At 52.9% G+C, this 19,307-nt stretch overlaps 9 protein-coding genes across 9 annotated transcripts; all 9 read right to left on the reverse strand.

The window, feature by feature from the left end:
• Positions 1-46: 46 nt before the first annotated feature.
• Positions 47-3,094, reverse strand: Z517_11360 (uncharacterized protein; the record flags this gene model as incomplete). Its single annotated transcript, XM_013422944.1, has 1 exon — positions 47-3,094. One exon carries the CDS (start codon positions 3,092-3,094, stop codon positions 47-49), a length of 3,048 nt encoding a protein of 1,015 aa, XP_013278398.1.
• Positions 3,095-3,486: 392 nt separating this feature from the next.
• Z517_11361 (uncharacterized protein) lies at positions 3,487-4,168 on the reverse strand (the record flags this gene model as incomplete). Its single annotated transcript, XM_013422945.1, has 6 exons — positions 3,487-3,514; positions 3,574-3,599; positions 3,650-3,723; positions 3,774-3,825; positions 3,876-3,944; positions 4,013-4,168. The coding sequence occupies 6 exons, from the start codon at positions 4,166-4,168 to the stop codon at positions 3,487-3,489; spliced, it is 405 nt and encodes a 134-aa protein (XP_013278399.1).
• A 515-nt stretch (positions 4,169-4,683) lies between these two features.
• On the reverse strand, positions 4,684-5,352 carry Z517_11362 (uncharacterized protein; the record flags this gene model as incomplete). Its single annotated transcript, XM_013422946.1, has 1 exon — positions 4,684-5,352. One exon carries the CDS (start codon positions 5,350-5,352, stop codon positions 4,684-4,686), a length of 669 nt encoding a protein of 222 aa, XP_013278400.1.
• Positions 5,353-5,818: 466 nt separating this feature from the next.
• Positions 5,819-6,682, reverse strand: Z517_11363 (uncharacterized protein; the record flags this gene model as incomplete). Its single annotated transcript, XM_013422947.1, has 1 exon — positions 5,819-6,682. The coding sequence occupies one exon, from the start codon at positions 6,680-6,682 to the stop codon at positions 5,819-5,821; it is 864 nt and encodes a 287-aa protein (XP_013278401.1).
• Positions 6,683-8,078: 1,396 nt separating this feature from the next.
• Positions 8,079-9,780, reverse strand: Z517_11364 (uncharacterized protein; the record flags this gene model as incomplete). Its single annotated transcript, XM_013422948.1, has 4 exons — positions 8,079-8,329; positions 8,379-9,290; positions 9,374-9,405; positions 9,464-9,780. The coding sequence occupies 4 exons, from the start codon at positions 9,778-9,780 to the stop codon at positions 8,079-8,081; spliced, it is 1,512 nt and encodes a 503-aa protein (XP_013278402.1).
• A 1,688-nt stretch (positions 9,781-11,468) lies between these two features.
• Positions 11,469-12,646, reverse strand: Z517_11365 (uncharacterized protein; the record flags this gene model as incomplete). Its single annotated transcript, XM_013422949.1, has 2 exons — positions 11,469-12,278; positions 12,467-12,646. 2 exons carry the CDS (start codon positions 12,644-12,646, stop codon positions 11,469-11,471), a joined length of 990 nt encoding a protein of 329 aa, XP_013278403.1.
• Positions 12,647-13,231: 585 nt separating this feature from the next.
• Positions 13,232-14,958, reverse strand: Z517_11366 (uncharacterized protein; the record flags this gene model as incomplete). Its single annotated transcript, XM_013422950.1, has 4 exons — positions 13,232-13,888; positions 13,949-14,323; positions 14,381-14,523; positions 14,583-14,958. 4 exons carry the CDS (start codon positions 14,956-14,958, stop codon positions 13,232-13,234), a joined length of 1,551 nt encoding a protein of 516 aa, XP_013278404.1.
• A 1,008-nt stretch (positions 14,959-15,966) lies between these two features.
• Z517_11367 (uncharacterized protein) lies at positions 15,967-16,413 on the reverse strand (the record flags this gene model as incomplete). Its single annotated transcript, XM_013422951.1, has 1 exon — positions 15,967-16,413. The coding sequence occupies one exon, from the start codon at positions 16,411-16,413 to the stop codon at positions 15,967-15,969; it is 447 nt and encodes a 148-aa protein (XP_013278405.1).
• Positions 16,414-16,943: 530 nt separating this feature from the next.
• Z517_11368 (uncharacterized protein) lies at positions 16,944-18,970 on the reverse strand (the record flags this gene model as incomplete). The annotated part of the gene is made up of 4 exons (XM_013422952.1): positions 16,944-17,456; positions 17,509-17,654; positions 17,712-17,761; positions 17,826-18,970. The coding sequence occupies 4 exons, from the start codon at positions 18,968-18,970 to the stop codon at positions 16,944-16,946; spliced, it is 1,854 nt and encodes a 617-aa protein (XP_013278406.1).
• Positions 18,971-19,307: the final 337 nt, after the last annotated feature.

The raw sequence follows: 19,307 nt of genomic DNA on the forward strand, positions 1-19,307 counted from the left end.
ATTGTGATTCTCCCCATTACCCGCCACTGTTAAAGGTCACAGTATATTAAAGAACCTTAGAGCGACTGATCCTCGAGGATGGCGTGCGTTCTGACTGCGGCGTACTTAGTGTTGCAGCCCTGGCGAAGCCCATCTGCTCGCTGAAAAGGCTCGCGACCATGGCAAAGTCTGGATGGTCCGATGGGATGGGTATTCGCGTCGTGTCTGTAACTCCTCTCAAGGCTTCGGGAAGGTCTTCAACGAAGGACTCCGAAGGGGTAACGGAGGTGAAAGAAACTCCTTTTAACGGCGGACCTCCCGCATTGGTGGGTTGCGTTGTCGTTGTCGTCGCCCAGTCCGTCACAACAGATGTGACCGTGACGGTGCTTGCAGATGGCACGACGAGTTGCGACACGTACGCCGAAGCGTCTCGAAGAGCACTTCGCCAGTTCGCTGCGGCAGACAGGGCACGAGTGGCACGTAGTTGAATGCCTGTCCCCAGATCTCTCGACCGGTCTCCCAAGTGGATACTCTCAATTGTACTCCCAATCCACGGGGCTGTGAGAGCGCTGATGCCAGCTATGCTGCCGGAAAACACCAGCCATTCGAGAAACTCGCGCTGCGTAACGGTGTTCCAGACCGCTAGGGCTGCGTCCTCGAGGGAACACGAGATGTACTTCTCCCGCCGGGCTTCGGCGACAGCTTCAGCCAGGGTCTGAGCCGGTGGTTGGGCTTCTGGATGGGAGAAGAGCGAGGCCTCCTGAGCAGACATCCATTCGCAGTAGATGTTGGAGGGAGCCACTCTCGAGTAGACGGTGACGAATGCGCCGCTTTTGGGGTCGACCCGTTCAACTCTCTCGTCTTCTTGCGGACGACGCCCGTATCTCTTCTCCCGAATTTCTCGAATTTTGGTCTTGAGGACCATGGTCGACCACTCCGTCCCTGGAATCGGTGCTAGGTCTGCAACGGCATCCCGTGCGGCATCCGTCTCTTGCAAGTCGTACGGGTACAGATTGAAGAGTCGCTGTTCGGCTTCTTCCCGGGTGAGCTCTTGCCCTGCTGCTCGCGCCGCCTCCTGTGCTTGTTCGAGTTCGAGAACGTCGAGGCCATGCGGTACCACAGCTTCGACTCGCCCAAAGCAGGTCATCTTGATCTTCAACTGATCACTTGTCGGAAGAGACTGAGCTTTTTGCGCGTTCAACCGGTAGGCATTGACGCAGATATTTCTATCCACGTCTTCTCGACTCAATCTCGTGCCCTTGGGCACGTGGGGTGCGATGCGCACGACGACGCCGTTGACACCTGCGAAGCGAATGCAGAGATGCAGACTGCCCGCCATCCTGATCAACTCGACAAGCTCGAGCAATATCCCAAACCGCATCTCGGCCCCTTCATCCCTGACTCTCGACGACTGTCTCCATTTCGGCACGAGAGGGTCAAAGAACGGAGGCGGGAGGAGTGGCTCCAAAACGAGCAGCAGATTGGTAGCCATCTTGCGAGCGGCAATCTCTAGGTTGTCTATATGCTCGTAATTGTTGGGAAATTCTGCGCTTGGGAAATAAGTCTCGCCGATCTTGAGTTCCTCCAAGCACTCTGCCTTCTTCTTGTTCCGCACAAAGGCATCGTAGTGGAGATACTTGCGGTCAATGTCTTCGAGTGCGCGAACCTTGTCGTCCGGGATGCTGAAAGCGGTGTGCTTGAAGATGCGCTGCTGGAACCACTCGCCAATAACGCCGTGTACGAGATGTCGTCGGTGTTCCAGTTTTGTGAAAAAGTTGCGCCAACCGTACTCACACCCATCCGCAATCCTCTGGGTCATCAGCATCAGTGGCAGGTATTTCGTGGCCAACAGATGCATGGGCCACGCCTTCTCCTGTTCTGATGTAAGCCCGAAAGCGAAGTGATCACCACAGAAACGCGAGATCCTTTCTTGTAAGACCATAAAGAGCGCGCTAATCTCGTCAAGATCCAGAGACCTGGGTACCTTTTGGACGTCTGCAAATAGTTGCTCCGCCAGTACCACGGGGTCATTGTGATCCACAGCGCCTGGCTGGGAAGTTCTGCTTTGGGGTGTTGAGGGACTGACGACCGTAGGTGGTGCGGTTCGTTTACGCTTCGGTCGGGGTCGGGCGCTTCGCTGCGAAACCAGACTTGGGGAGCGCTGTGCAGGCCTGGGTGTGCGAGGAGGTTCCGAAGGTCCAGAGCTTGAGGAGGAGCTGGAAGTTGGAGACGATCTTTGGGTACGTCTCGCAGCACGCTCTCGCATATGGCGCTCATGGTTATCCCGATTGACTCTGAGATGGATCCGTTGGAGCGGATTGGGTGGTAGATCTCCGGGGACATCATCGTCAAGGTCTTCGTCGTCATCGTCCTCCGAATCTCCATCAGACTTATAGGCCTGATAGTCGAACGGTCTGGTCTTCCGTTTGCGCGCTCGGGATTTTTGTACTTGCGGCACATTGATTTCTTCCTGTTCACTGGAGGACTCGTCTTCGACTGCCACTGTGGACGTTGGTGCGATTTTCTCTGCTGATACGGCTGACAACTCGTCCTCTGAATCGTCCTCTTCTACATATGCCTGTTCGTCCAAAGGCTTTAGTTTCCTCTTGCCGGCCTTGGTTTTGTCATGCTTTCGAGTTGTCATTGCTATCGCCGGGGGAGGACTTGAGACGAGAGATCCGATCTGGCCTCTCGGAGACTTGCTTGTTTCGCCATCTTCGGGGTCTGTTGATGTCTCGGTGTTGTCAGGTGTGCCCTGTGATACAGCGCCTCGGCTTCCTTTTCCATCTTTCTTGTCGGCATTTGGCGGTTCCTTTGTGTGTTTGGTAGTCGCAGGCGTTTTCTTAGCTGCCGTGGCTTTGGCCTTGACCTCGGCTGAGGCAGCTTTGGCCGGAGTACTTCCCACCTGTGTCGAACTTGTTGCCACATTCGGGGGCGCTGTGGTATTGTTGCGGCGAGCTGTTATGGGATTTCTTGCGTTGCCGGTGGCCCCTTGGTTTGTAGCAGCAGAAGCGCTTGCAGCCGGAGGCGACGGCACTGCAGGCGTCCTTCTCATGGCAGATGGCCTTGTCATACTCCGAGTTGGAGTGGTGGTCGGCTTTGCGCGTGGAGCCATGGTGGAGTCTCGAGCTCTGTAGCGTGATAATGGTGGACACCTTTCCTCAATAATCTTTCAAGGGGAATGGGCAAGTATCGGGTCATCAGAAACAAAAGAGGTCAAACGAGTTGGGTGGGAATATATGAGGGAGAAATGAGTATAAAGCATGCAACATGGCCGTTCCGGAAGCGGAAGAAAGAATCAGCACCGTTTTCATCCAAGATTTCATTGTTATTTTATGAGAAGATTGTCACTGTAATTTCTGTCGCTTTGGTTCTCGGTTCGACCAAAGCCAGGGTGCGGCAGGGCATGTGACAACCCGAAGTCCGTTGCTGCAAACACATCCTTTGACAAAGAAGAGAGGCCTGTCGTCCAAAGGTCAGGTTCAATCAAAATCGCTTAGTCGCGACCTAGAGCTTTGACCCTGAAGTCTCGCTCCTGGAGCAACAGTCAGTGATAGGAGTTCAGCATCGCCAGTGTCCTACATGCCCCCTCACAATGCTGCGATACACTCAATCTCAACCTGGCTGCTGTTAGCCTCAGCCCATGAATGGATCAGTTGGGGAGCATTACATCTGTCTTGAAAGGGAGCTCCTTGACGCAGACACAGGTCCGTGCTGGCTTTGGGTCCGGAATGAACTTGGCAACTATTTTGGGTCAGGCAGGAATGTTGAGACGAGGCTGGGGAACCACGCACAGGCCTCGTTCATGGCAGCATAATCCTCCATGCTTGTCAAGTAGATGTTCATCTGGCCCTCGTCAGTGCTTCTCCCGGTACATAACCTGGAAGCGGACACACCTTGAGAATCTGTTCGAGGCTGCTTCCGGCTTCTTCCAGGATGGCTTGGATGTTTTCGAGGGCTTGTTTCTATAGGCAATTGGTGTTAGTCAATGACTAGATGGCACCAGCAGCGCCTTGTCCACGAGGGTCCTGACCGTCCTGTCTGCCACGGATCCTTCCACTATCTTCATCGTAGAGGGAACGATGCCGATGTTTCCGCTGACAAAGATGGTACCATTGTGGATGGTAGCCTGAGAGAAGAGGTTGGACTTGAGGCCTTTGTCTGACGTTACCACTTGTTTGGGAGCCATGTTGGATGTAGACTTGAGTGTGAATGAGAGAGGAACACAGGAACACAGGGGATCCTTTCACAATAAATCCAGAACAGAATACGACAACAGAGAGAAAAATCTAATCATCAATGGTATTCTTGAAGTTTGTGTTGCCTGCGCCCTACGATACGACGCCGGCATCGCAGCAGCAGCAGCGCAGCGCGTACAGAAATGCGAGAGACGGAGAATCGCGGCTGCCCCACCAAAACGGACAATTCCTGCGCCATCCAAGTCTTAATTGACACTGTTGACCACTCACTCACTCTCTCACTGCTCCATCACCTCCATCACCACCATCGTCGCCGACACCTTCCTCTCTCATCCATCATTCACTCATCTTGCTCATGAAGGGCCTCGACGACGTCTCTAACACAATCTTTCCGCGAATACACACCACGCCACCTGCCACGATTCCCCATCCTCCTTTCCTCTCGCCCACCTCACCCTCCAAGCTCGATGTTCCATACCACAAAGACAAACCACCAAAGACTCCTTCATCGTTGCCCTCGACGCCGCGTGACGGGCACGAATCCATAGTCTACCAAGTCCTCGCGCGTCCTTCGCCCAATCTCGGCGTCGCGAAGCTCCCTCTCCCTCTGTCGGTCTCTAATCTGTTGTTCTTCTTCTCGCTGTCTCCTTCTCTCAGCATACGACTCGGCCTCCGCCCGCAGACTTGTGAGTCTTTCACTGGCGATAGGCATCTGCATGATGCTCTGATAGTCCTCCATGTGCTGTGTCAACCGGTCTTGTGTGCCAACGGAACGCTCGTGGAGTGTGAGCCATCTCCTTCTAAATTCATCGGTCCGACGTTCCTCGATCGCCCTCCGGTCCTCGAGCTCCTGCTGGTCTCGAGCGTATACTCCGTCCAAAATCTCGTTGAGCTCGCCGAGGCTCCAATGACCATCCCGAATTCGCTGTCCTCCAGGACCCCCAGATCTAGTCTCTCGGAAACCCACATAGCGTATGTCGTCGTCTGCCAGAAATATTCCTGGTCTTCGCTGCCCAAGTGCCCAAGGATCGACGCCCACCCTCCAGTGCGACGTGTGGGTGAAGCCGTCAGGAGTCTGATATGCCTCGTAATCGCTGATCGGTACCCAGTGAGTTCTTTTGCAGGGACCCCATCCTTTGGTGACTGAGATTCTTCGTACTTCTCGGAAAGACATGTTTAAGGAGGTATGCGATGGTGTTAACGATGCGATCGATAGCAGTGTTCAGAAAGAGTCGATTGTTCTGTTCTAATCATTGATCCAGGAAAGTGGAAGCTGCACAGAAGAAATACCAATCGCAGGCAGATGTTGTGGTGATTCTCAACAAGACCACCGGCCAAAAAGGCGTCAGTGTTACACCAGTGGGAAAGCACAGATATGACAAAAGGTATCCAATCAAATGCTCCAGTCCTGGTTTTCCAGATGAGATGACCGCACCAGAATGGGCAAATTGATACGGATGACCTTGGACTTGGCTTCAACAGAGGCGCCTCTTCCAGTGGAACCACTGCTTTGCCCGGGAAGTTGACGTACAACGATTTGACAGGATGCCAGTGCGGTCTCTTGGTCGCCGCTCAACCTGAGACTTCCCCGATTGCTTTGCGCCCTGCTAAGCCTTAGCCATCCTACACACCCAGCCATCTCACTTCGTCAGAGATCTCAGCCACGATTCAACCCTGGTCTGTAGGGAAACTCCATCCTCGCCTTCGTGCTCCCCTTCCTGTTCTCTTCTTAACAGCACAGGGTCTTCGGGATCCCAAGCCACCACCGAATTCAACGCCCGGCTCGCAGCAAGAACACGCCCGTACTCACACATCTCATCAGGCCGTGCGCAGATGTGTAAACCCTGGCTCATTTGTCGATTCTCACGTCTGTTGGGGGGCTTAGCCTTCCACTCTGTGTTTGAGTCAAGCCAGCAGATTGGGGAACCCAGCTCTTGACCTTGTGAGGTGGCTTTGGACATATCTGGCGGGCCAGACGCAAAGAGGTTATCTTGCCTCGGGTTGTGGATGCGTTGCCTCCAGCCCTCACTGATACACTCTTCAATGATCTGGTCCAGGTTGACATTCACAATATTGTGCAACGACTGTGCGACTGATAGAGGAGCGGTGAGGGTCTTTGACCTTATCTCTCTGTCTTCTTCAACTTCGCTTGTGAGTGCTTCGAAGCGTCTGCCCACCGCCACTAAGGGAGTGCGGAGCCCGGTATCCTGTGCTCCAAAAATGCCATCGTCGACGGAGAGAGGAATGTTTGCGGGCAACAAGCTGATAGTTGAGGCCCAAGGATGTGGCTTGGGGGAATAGTGTATTTCTGCCCTCGAGGATTGTGAAGCTTCTTCTGTTCCAGCCTCCAGCCATGATCCGGGAGTGGTGGCCAGAGCACCCAGATCAAGAGTGCCTGCGAACATGTCGGATATCGAGTCAGATCTGCCACGTGCCACCCTGGCTCTGTGGCCAGCGGCGCAGCACTCGTCCCCTTCTTCCTTCTTGACCTCTGCCTCTGACATTTCGTGTCTGCGCCCAGATCCAGGCGAGCAACCCTGTTCTTCAGAGCCCACCTATCAAAGACACCACCTTGCTGAAAGATCTTTCCGCTTCACGATAAAGCTGTCGATGCAGATGGATAATACCACTCGAGGCCGAGCGGAAAGAAATTCTTGTTTTGTACAATTCGTCCCAGGACCGTGATCTAACGGCGCAAAAGCTCCAGATCTCGCAGCGAACAAGAGAGAACTACATGGACGATGAAAGCCAGGTGAGATGAAACAGTCAGTGATACATCAGAGGGAAGAACAAAGGCGAGGAAGGGATATTAACTGCTTCGCCGACCCGACGAAGTGAGTTCTCAAGATCTGCCCATCTTCCGGCGCAGGTGGAGATGGATTTGGAGGCTGAATTTAACGAGTTTATCCTTATGGTCTCAAACAAAACAGCACAATGCAAGCGCATAGAGTGAGTTAAGTAAACGAGAGGGGAAGACGTAAGAAAAGATTAAACCCAGCTGCTGTTGCTGGACTGTTCCGGACCTCGCGTGCCCTCAATCGGATCAGGTGTCTGAAGCCTCTCTGCCGATGCTGTTGTTGGTGAGTCGACCATAGCGAATCGGAGACCGGCAGTGATATTTCAGAGGGCGATGAATGCATTCATTCATTCATTCATTCATCCATTCATCCACCCATTCATCGACTTGCTTGTCTTGATTCAAACATGTATTCACAACTTCCGTACGCACGAGTCCACTGGCCTTCCACATTTGCATTCACATTCTCACCGTGCCCACGACATTGATCCATCCCATCTAGTTCGGTGATATGCAACAGATGCATTTCTCGTCCTATACATGTGCATAACTGCGTGTCCCCGAGGTCGGTGATGCACGGAAGATCCAGCGCAATGCTTTCCTTTAACAGACTCCGGCGTCTATATCCGGATTATGACCATCATCTCTCGGCCCCTTCCGTACTCTCTTACTGTGCCATTTCTCCTAGTCCCCTGACAAAATTGCCGACATAACCTCCTCGAGGTCCTCTGTGCTAGAAAGTTAGATGACCCAGCACCCCAGGCAACAACCATTTGTCGATATGGTGTCCTCGGACATCGTGCGAAGTGGTTTGCACAGACACGCTGTCCTGGCATTAACTGGGAGCTCTCGTGTCGACATCCGCTCTGCACAGGACTGCGAACCAAGGTGTCCGCAGTTCCAGAGTCTTGAGAGGAGAACCGGGGCAGAAGGCTCTTCGATCGCAACTTTGTATCATCCCGGAATGGCCACCAGGACCATTCTAACGAGTTTGCCGTTGAGGCTATTCCGGTGCTGCGGCAGGAAAGAGTGCTCAGGAACATCGCCGCATATGGCCAACACCCAACGATTGAGGATAGGATGGTGAAAGCAGGTGATGCTAGCTATTCTGGTACGGGCGCAAAGCTTGACCTCTTCCGAAGAGTCAGACCATACTTCATGAAGATGAAAGGCACCGGGAGCATGATAGAAGCCACAGCTCCAAGTATGGACGTTGCAGGGCCAACTCCGATCGAATGATACATGGGTCGTGCTGCCAAAGGGAGACCTGCAGCAAGGATGCTGCGTAGGAAGGTGTTGGCAGCTGTAGCACTGGCAGCGTAGAGACCGTAGACGTCGACCAGGTAGTTGATGCCTAGAGAATATGTCAACAAATCTTACCGAAGGATCTGGGATACGCCTACATTGCTGAAAGATGACGTTGAATCCACCACCAATAAACATGGCAGCAACCACAGGAAGTGGCCAAGGGTGGTTGGGGGCAGCAGTCCATGCAAACCAGAACAGACCGACCACCATCATGACAGCACCGATTGCCAAAGGCGGCAGCCTTGCTTCAGGGACTGGTCTTCCATTGGAGGCCCTACATTTTCGAATATATCGAGGCTGATTCCCAAGATTGACACCGGTGGCGCAAACAATTCCAATGAACATGCCTAGGAAGGGGAGTGAACCCACAACAGGTGACCAGTGTCGCTGCTCCTCGAAAACGATGGGAAAGACTTGAAGTGTCATGTAGAGGATTGCATAGACAAACGACGCATAGAATGCGATGCAGGTGACCATCGGCTCTGTCACGAGCATCTTCAGAGGTCGCGACAGCTGCTTGGTGATGATAGACGTGATGTCGACTTTGATCCTTTCTTGGGGGTGGTAGTAAGAATCGTTGCCAGTCTCTCGTCGCATTCGCTGGGCCTTCCATTTCAAAATCACCGGCGGATACATCTCGGGCATGAAGAAGTATGTCAGAGCGACAATCGCGAAATTGAGCATAGCCGTTATATATCCAGTCCATCGCCAGCCCATATGTGGATTGACAAGGATGGCGGCGCCAATTGTTGGTCCAAGAGTCGGACCTCCCACCACGGCCATACCATACATGCAGACTGCGGTACCACGAGCTTCCCGAGACCAAATGTCGCCCAAAGCAGCATTGACATTGCTGACCGCTGCCGAACCGAAAAAGCCGCTGAAGAAACGGGTGATGAAGATTGACGGAGCGTTCTGGCTCACAGCGGCACCGATCGAAAAGCAAGCTAGGCATGTCATTGCCGGCAACATGGACCATCGCCGACCCCAGACTTCGCTTGAAGGCCCTACGCCGTTGTCAAGTCAGTGGCGTTGGCTCAGGATGTAGAAGCTCGATGGAGTAGTTGGAAAGCAGGTGTGGAGGACTCACCCCAGATCAAGGGCCCGAAGGCGAAGCCAACACTTTACACACAGTCAGATAATGGAGCCCAACAAGAAAACCTGGCTGATCGACACTTACATGTAGAGGGAGACATTGAGGACAACAACCTCCTCGCCCACGCCGACGTACGCAGCTATTGTTCGATTTGCTGGAGCGATAATACTGGAAGCCAGGCTTGCAGAGAAGGCCAGTAAACTCAGCTGTAGAGTGACCCAGGACTTAAACATGGTCGACCAGTTCTGAGGATTTTCCGGATCATCTTGGCCATCCCAGTTGACAAGGATTTCGGTTTTCTCATTCTCTAGTACGACTTTCTTCTCCGAAGGCTGTTCTTCGGTGTTTACGGGAATGTTTCCCACTTCAACATCTTGGGATGCTGAGATATCCCCTGCCATCTGAATGATTCATGAAAGCCAGAAACCAAAAACATTGTAAAATCAGAAATGCGGACTTCATCTGAGCTTTTGTACGAGGGAAGGTAGTGAGGTGATCGTACGAAAAGACGAACCCCAAAAAAGTATCGACGGAGAATGGCCGACGTGTAGTTTCCGATGCCGATCAACCGTTTGGATATTATTGTCATTTGGTCTTTGGACCGCTTGCGTGACGACAGCACATCCCTAACGCCATCTGGGCGGTTATGGCGGCCGCTTTATTACCGACGAGATCGAAAGAATTGGGGGACTCCACTCAGGGTAGCGATATCGGGCGCTGAGGGGGCCCTGAGAGTGAGATAGCTCCACCACGGTTGTGGGCATTTTGTGCGCTAGGTTGTCCATAGATGACTGTCTCAATCGCTGCTTGAAAGCAGTAAATTGAGCGGGTTTTCATTAGAAAGAGAAGCAGCCGTGTCGAGATAGTTCTCACTGCCTCGAAACAGGGCCAACCACATGCTACCAAGGAATCTTGCGAGGTGACTTCAGCCGATTCCATATGGTGGTTGTTACTTCTCAAGCTTGATAACCCGACCCAGTGTGTATGGCAAGTTCATGACTTGGAGTCTCACGAGATCAACCATGGGCGTGGCTTGAGGGCGTGTTGAGCATACCTCGTGAGCTATCGTGCTAGTGACGCTGGACGATCTGTCTTGGGGTATGGTCGATCAGCTCTTGGAGGCGACGTGTCGAAAGACGAGATCCAGCGTCGCGTATCTATTTCAAGTATCAACGACCATGTTTTCGGATCATGATAGAAGCGCGCCGGTATCTTTAGTCGTCTTGGTCTTCTGAAAGAGTTCTCACACACGAGGCCGCTCTGGACATCGGGCTGACGTTATGCTTGGATGTATCACAATGCTACCTGACGATCAGGTCGGCGCCTCAGCAATCCGGCGCTTGAGACGGAGACGGAGACGGAGGCGGAGGCGGAGGCTCGACAACGCGGACGCTCCGACTTGCTGAGTTCAATGTGAGAACCGACAAGCTATGCTCGAGGTCAGTTGAGCAGGGGACACAGGATGATGGATGGGCACACAGGGGTGCTGGATGAACTGCGAATGTCCCCCGTCCTACCCCTACCAGGGATATTTTACAGGCACCATTCTCGTGTATTTCATGACATCGACACCGTGTGAGGGGTGGGGGCGGGAGTCGTTGAGGTGATTGAGGTTGTATCAGGTGTCTGTTGCTTCGAAGAGGGCGATGAAATGTGGTAAGACATATTGACCCGCTGCTGCAGTCAGCCGTCAACAATTCGGGCAGGTAGAGACAATTGAACGCTTTGCTGAGTCGCATTCAGACGATGTGACCCTGGCGAGGGACAAGACAACAGGACTTTGTGAGATGGATCATGGCATATTAGCAGTGAGAACTGGGGGTTGCAGCTACGCCGTGGTGCGGTTCCTCTTTGACACGCAGCCACACCTCGACCATCAACGTGGGAACTCGATCGACTGTCAGTCTACATCCATAGAGCGCAAGCGCACACATGCAGCCCCTGCGCTAACAAGCATTAGTCTACAACCTCGTTCTATATATGCACACATTCAATGCACTCCAATTGCAACTCTGCAGGCGGAAATCTCGCATCTATACACCCAACGGACGACACGGTTCTTCCGCTCCTTGTTCGACCCAATACCGCCTCAGGTCTCCACGGCGACGCCCCTCAAACTCACCTCCTCACCATTGTCACCTTTCAATCTGTAGTTTGTCGCTGTCTTCCAGTCCCTCCATTGGCCTGCATTGACTGGCTCATACAATTTGACCTCGCCTTCGGTCAACACGATCGGGTCGATGACCGTCTCAGGGTCCGGATGCACAAAGAAGGGGATGCTATATCTGGACGGCAATACGTCGCAGTCTCTGAACCGGTCCAGCGAGGGACTGACCACCCTGTGCCGCGTGGATTTGACGCGGCCGTTGGTGTACCGCTGGAGCAAGTCGGCGATATTGATCAGGACGGCCCCTTGGATAGGTGGTGCTGGGATGAATTTATTCTCGTGTGACGGATCCACCTCCAACCCTCCGACGCCGTCCTGGAAGAGCAGCGTGCATAAGCCAAAGTCCGTGTGGGCATTGATCCTGGCGTGGCCCTGCTGCTCGATCACTCTACGCTCGATGGGCGGATAGTGAAGCAGCCGCATCTGTGGATCCGCTTTCTTCGTAATGCCTTCGAAGAAGTCGTCCCCAAGGTTCATCACCATGGCCAGACACTTGAGCACATTCATGGCGAGGGTTAGGCATTGCTTGTAAAAGTCGTCGAGGGTGGATTTGAACTGGGGAAGTTCGCTCTCTGAAGGGCAGAGGTCGTTTACGAAGCGACGGTGCTCGTAACATTCCTTGTGATCGTTGATCCCCTCCGCGCCGTCAGCAGTGTATCCCTGGTTGATGTGGGCCGACGACAGCTTATAAGCGAGCTTGGTCGATAAGGGAAGGGAGAAGAACTTTTCGGCCTGTGGAAGAACATGGTCAGTACTACCGCGACAACCGTGAGGACCAACGCCCCAGCTGAAGCAGAAATGTAGTACTTGTGCCGGGCGGAGTGGAGAATTGACGCAGACAGAGGGACAAGGCTGTCGCGATAAAGGGGCAGGGGGGTCCATCGGGTTACACAAGACAGATTCAGGATGAGGATACCGACCAGAGCAAAGATCTCATCCACTCTCGTCTGAGGAATCCCATAATCCTTCAGATATATAAACCCGACCTCAGAGAACGCATCGTACACTCTTCGCGCCACCTCCTTCTGGTCCGCACGGTCGCCAGTGAGGAATTTCTCAAACGAAACCACGGGGATGGGTGTTGAGTCTGCAGCTGCCATCCTTTGAATTCCCGAGCACGTTAAGAGTGACGCTGTTATATCTTCCTTACGGACAGAAGTGAGCTCTGGAGCAGATGTCAACAGAAAGACAGAAAAACAGAAGAGAAAAAAGAGGGGCGTCCACCACCACCACACACAACGACGAGTTCTGACGATAACATGATAACAAGCCTGTCTGCTTGGCCGCGGCCAACTTATCCTATACATATCCCTGCTATTCTGGTTCCCCCGCACATGACATTGGACGGGATGCGGGATGATCTACCAAGGTGAGTGGGCGACTTAAGTCTCCATCCGCAGCAACTATAGGGATGTAACGGCATGTTGATAAGAGGGCTGCGGGCAGACCCTTTGCAGGACGAACGACCAGGGTTCTTACGTTCTTTTTACGCTCTTCTCCGCTCGTCTCTGATCATTGCCCAGATATGTACAGGTCCGAGTCTTCAGCTGGTTGCAATCATTGTCATTGGGGATGCGTGGCTCTTGATGGCTCATCCACGCGTCCCAGCACCATCCGCTCCACTGCCTCATATCTTTCCAAGCACAGGCTTGGATCCAGATCTCTCCCCCTTGGTACCCCTCAACTCATTTGGTCTTTGTGATAACAACTTCCTCGTTCTCCACATTGCTCGTTACTGTCTTGAGTAACTCGGACCCGACCTCGACTTCCCCCTCAGTTACCGCCTTCAAATCAGGCACGTCGGAATGCTTGACGCCGTCAAAGACCTTGTCCACCTCTTCAAGAGTGAGGCCTCTTGTCTCCACCCAATACCAGAGAACGCCGACCAACATCACAATATCGGCACTGGCGTTGATAATGTAGGTCTTCCACCCAATGGCGTCAAGGGCAAAAGGAAACGCCATGGTCACGAGCAGGCCCGACAGCTTCGTGGTCAGCGTGTACAAACCCATGCCAACTGATCTCAGCGAGTACGACAGTACCTCGGGCGGGTAGAGCACCGTAAGCGGGGTGATGCCGTAGGCATACGATGCGTTGTAGAGGAAAATCATGGCTATGGTGCCATATATCCCTGACTTGTCTGTCGAGCTACCATATACTGCTGTGAGTCCCGCCAGGATGTAGAATGTGACGACTTGGCCAGCCAGGCTGATGGCACAGAGCGTCTTTCGGCCCAGGGAGTCGGCGAACCAAGCACCCGCCAGAGAGACGACCAGTGTCCACGAGGTCAAGATGATGTTGATTTCGAGCTGGGTTGTCGGATCGCTGATTCCAGCCTGTGACTATCGTTCACAGCATATCAGCACTTGCGAGTCCAATCACAAATCCAAAGTAAAACATACCAGCATGTCACCAAAGTAGAATGTAATGATGTTGGTCCCTGGAAGCATCACGATAATGGAAAATGTAGCAGTGATGATGATGCGCTTCCGGTTCGCTGGGGTGCTGAATGACTGTCGCCAGGAGAGCTGTTGGCTCTTCTCCCAAGCAATCGTGTCGGTTATCTCGCGGTACTGCACAAGCACCACCGGAGCCTCCTTGTCGCCATTGGCGTTGAGCGCTGCCAGTACTTCCAGAGCCTCATCGTGCCGATCTCGGTCAATGAGAAACCTGGGCGACTCTGGAAGGAACAGGAGGACAATCATGCACAAGATGCTGGGGATTATCTGGACCAAGCTGGGGGTTCTCCACGCCCATGTCGACGAGTAGTGTTGCGTCTGCATATGTTACGATAGTTGAGCAGTGGCCCGGCCAACAGCTATCGAAATGCTTACCGAATAGCAAACACCTGAAGCGACAAGGGTCCCAACGCCCCAGCAAGCATAGTACAGACCTAATGCCACGGCACGGTGCTTTGGAGGAGCAGTCTCCGCCACATATGTCGGACATGCTGTCTGAGCATAGCCCAGTCCAACTCCTGGGCTCGTGTCAGACAATACGATGCTCCCAGGACGCTTGGTCCCGCTCGACACTTACCGACGATGAAACGCCCAGCAATGAACATGCCGATGTTTTGGGCCGCGGTTTGGATGACGGCGCCAATAAGCGTGAGCACTGCAGAAAGCATGATGCTCTTCCATCGGCCAATCCAGCCGACGACAAATCCAGCGAGGAGGGCAGAACAGGATCCGCCAACGTACGAGATGGCCGTGTTCAGGGACTTGGTGGCCGTGGTCAAAGTGAAGTAGTTCTGATATGTCGGCATCACATTGAGACTGCCCATGATCGAGCTGTCATAGCCTAAGAGGACCGAGTCGACGACTGAGACCGAGACGACAGCGACGAGGAGTGCCATCTGTGACGTGGGGACGAAGCGAGACAGAGGTCCCGCAGGACGAGTCCATTGTCCCATGGTTCTCGTTCGACCCCAGCGGGTGGGCTGAGCGCTGTCAAAGACGGAGTGATGTATCTTATGCCCTGTCGCGTGCTAGAATTCAGACGCAGAGAGCATTGGCGACGCCGAGGACACACGAGATCCGTTGTGCGTGACGATCTTGCAGCAGGGGTTTTATATTGCACGCCAGGGCTCAAGAACACACTCTCTCTGAGATAGCCGATATCAAGCAGATAGAACAGCCCGCGTGCCACCTACCTAATGCCTTATCAAGGAGCGATACTCCAACGTCGCGTCCCCAATGACAAGGCCGACTCTGATCTCCGCATTGGCATACAAGGGGATGTTGTGCGACTATGGCTAGCATCTCTTTCGACCTTGCAGATAGAGCGTAGATCCTTCTTGGAACCCAGACCACGATTGGACAAGGGGAAAACGTCTTACATGTCTAGCTTCAGGCTTGCCCGGCCCAGACAATCGGTAGGAATGATCGACTATTCGAGCGCGGTACCAACGGAGACTGCCGACCAGCTAAAGTCACAAGACACGGCAAGTGGCCGCAATGTACAAGGAGGTGGTACTCAAAGCCTAGACTGGTCTTGGTCTTTGGTGATATCAAATCGCAAGGTCTTTCAGACAAGTAGTTGGGAACTGAAGAGGACGATGGGCGCACGCAAACACAGCTAGAAGAAAAGGCGGGGTCCGGAACAAAATTCTGCCGAATACCACCAGTCAACACTGGACATGTACCGAGCCCCGCCTCGTGTCAACGTTGCTGGCAACAGGCAACTAGGCTAGCAGTGCAAGAAATGGTTCTGTTTCTGGTATAACATAGATTGGTGCTAGTACAGATATGCTCAGTTAAAGCACCGAGTAGATATAAATATGTCCCGACGACCTTAAATAAAGGTATGAAGGCCCAGCCGTCGCCCCCATTCAATGGCGATGGAGACCTCGTGGTACAAACCACGATGTTACTGCCAGATCCTGCATGACTTATCCATCGTAGGGTTCTCCCCCGCTCTTTCAAGCTGTTTTTCCAACAACCGGACATACCGCACCCTTTGCGGCAGTCTCAAGATTGGGATGCTCATGCACCTTGTCCTTGTGGTGCTCAAACTTAGCGTTTGTGACGGGACAGACATCACCATGCTTTGCGTCGCTCGTCGAGGGATGGTTCGGGGGCAAGACAGTAGAGACAGCGCCGACAACGGGACAGATTCCCTCGTCCATGGCTTGTTGTTCGGGACGGCTCACGATTTTGGAAAGCGCAGGACAATTTTCAGCGTGGGCGAGGTCTTGGTTGGTCGAGTCGAAGATCCCAGGGTGCTTGTGGAGATTGTGATGATGGTCTGTGGTGGCTTTGGTGACTGGGCAAACCTGGCCAGGCTTGTCCATATCGAAGTCGGGGTGTTTGGGAGGGAGGACGGTGTTGGTGGTCCCAACTACGGGGCAAACTTGAGCAGCGGCCATGATGACAGGATGAATCGGTGGTGGTTACGAGATCAACTTTGATAGAATTGTCAATAGAGGAAATCGTGGGAGATGCTTGGTATGTGAGAAACAAAGAAAGGAGAGATTTCTAGAGGCTGCAGCAGGCCACACCGTGTCTGACAAAGGCAGAGTAAATGGCTTGGTAACGTGTTGCCAGTCAGCCTTGCCCAATACACAATGACGTAGTGCTTGTCCATTCGCATTCCCATCCCCGCATCCTAATGGGGAATGTCTCATGGCCAATCACATCTTCGCAGTTGCTAAGCCTGCGGTTAGCATCGGAACAACCCATTGCTTCCCTAGACGTTGCCATGCCAGCCTTGTCAGTGTGCACCGAGTATTTGTACCAATCTGTGTGCCTTGCCTACATCACAACGGGAATGGACAAGTCGGCATGGAAAACAAATTAGTAATTCCAGACCCAGGCAGATGCTGAGGTGCCTGTAACACCCGAGGCCAGGTATCTTCTTAGGTTGGCACAGGTATGGAGAGTCCTCATCCTGTGTTCGTCATTGCTTCTTCCGCGCCATCTCGATGGCCTTTACCGCTAACGCTGTCGCAACACCTCGACTTCCAATCTTCAGACTGATTTTTCCAGTCTGGCAGAGCCAGCCAATCGGCCACCCGCCATCTTCTTCCTGCAATGCTTCCAGCTTCCTCAAGTCAATGTTATTCTCGAGTCCCATATCAAGACAAGCAATGACCCGCATGGCCAGCTCTATCGTATCCCCTGGTGACCCGATTCGTTCTTGCAATCGTTCACGCAGAAGAGCGCAAGTGCTGCGGTAAATGTCGCTCTCAGGATTGGCGCTTAGAAGGCGGCTGAAAAGGTACAAGAAGACGTCTCCACTAGAGTAGTAATACGTTCCATCGAGGTATGCTCGGTAGAACAGGACATCCGAAACCCAGGCTTTTGTAGGTTGCAATGCGGACAAGTCGTCGCGGCCATATTTATAGAAAAACCGAAGAGCATTGACGCAAACGGCGGGATCGATACGGGGTCGTTTGTTGTCGAAGTATGTCTGTGGATGTCAGTCTTGGCCGTAGGAAAATCAATACAAGGACGAAACTCACTAGAATGATGCCGTCTCGATTTGTGTATAATAGGACCTCATCAAGGATCGAGTGCGCCTTTACGACATCCTGGGACAAGAGGACCATCGCCAGCGAAGTCGTATCAATATCGTCCGGGTGTCTTTCAATGGTATCAATGGGTTTCTCTTTTGCGTTGATTAGTTTCTCAGGGGTCAAACGAGGTTACGGAGTCTCATCCTCACCAATGTAGTAATTCCATGTGCGCTCGTAAACCTTCAACGAGACAAGATTTCTTAAAGCCCAGTTTGTTAGCATGTAACACGAAAGATTTCACAGACGGGTATTTTGAGACCCACAAATCACCAGCCGCTTCATATAAGAAGAGCTGGGCAAAATTGTCTTTCACTTCTCGTCCATTGAGGGTAATAGACCACATATTCTTAGCGTTCCTTTGCAGCCACTGGCGCCCTCGTTCGACTTTATCATCAAAGATGTGGTGTATGAATCGCCTCAACCCTGCAGCATCTCTGTATCTGAGGCATCTGATGCCCATGGATCGTGCCGCGAGGATATTTTCGGCATTGTCATCCACAAAGATGGCATCTTTCGGCTTCATGTTGATCTTGTCGAGTACATGGCGGAAGAACCCAAGCTCGGGTTTACACATGCCCACTTGAGCGGAGATGAAGAAACCATCAAACAAGGTCCAATCGTACCGTGTGTCCCCCTCTAAAGCCTTCCATTCAGACAAGGGAATGTTCGACATCAAGAAGACTTTTAAGGAGCCGCGATAAGTGTTTTTCAAGTCTCGAATAATGTCGAAAACCTCTTGATCAGGACTCAGGGAATCTGCGGCCTGTTTGAATGCCTCTGTGACATCGGACAACAGGAGACCATACTGTCTGGCAAGACGCTCGTAGCATTCTTCTTGTGTAATTACACCTGAGTCATATTCATGCCACAAGCGAGTTTTGAGAAGTCGCTGTAACATTGCTGGCGATATCGGCAAGGCTTCCGGAGCAGTCCAGTTGCACAACACATCACCAAGGTCTATGATAAGCGCCGACACATTTGGTATCGGCCATTCCGGTGTGACTGTATTGGCCGCCGCTGCACCATTGGAATCCCCGAACTCTGCATGTCCAAGATCATGCGCAACAGGCGCGGCTGTAGACCTTTCATCTAAATAGCAGGCTGAATCTTGCCGTGTTGGCGCAGATTTTGGCAAAGGATCAGGATCGGCTGCCTCCGAGATTGGTGAATCGACGACGGGAGTCGGTTCCAAATCGATCGGGCTATGGTCATTTGCCTCCGTGCTACTCTGGCCCGGGGAAATATCCGTCACCGCCACTTGAGCCTGGGCCTTCAAATCTTGGGAATTTAGTTCCAGACCGGGTGTTCGGTCGTGCTCAGGTGGGTCAGGGAGTGCATTCCCCCCGAGCTTGGTGTAAATCGGGAGCAAAACGCTGGGTTCTATGAGCATTGAGTCGGTCGAAGCCATGATGAGTTCCCAAGAGAAGGAGGTGGTGAGACGGAGAAACAGGAAACTAGGGATCTAGAAGAGCAGTATATGTGCCATTCAGCTGCGGAGACATTGGAAAGGCAGTTCCCCATGTTCTGTCCTCGACATACATTGGATAAGCAACATTGGCCACAGCTAGCATCTCTGATCTTTGCTCTGGGCATGCCGTCCTTGTCCATTCTTTCGCCCGGACCGTAGGATTGGTACCCATGGTCACATCATCATGAAGCCGGTGTCTTCCAGAGATATCCAGCTGCGTGGGCGCATGCCGCTAGAATTGACGGCGTGAGAGTCGACGCCGGCGGGTCATCGACCT

The sequence above is a fragment of the Fonsecaea pedrosoi genome, assembly GCF_000835455.1.
Source record: "Fonsecaea pedrosoi CBS 271.37 unplaced genomic scaffold supercont1.8, whole genome shotgun sequence".
Lineage (NCBI taxonomy): Eukaryota > Fungi > Ascomycota > Eurotiomycetes > Chaetothyriales > Herpotrichiellaceae > Fonsecaea > Fonsecaea pedrosoi.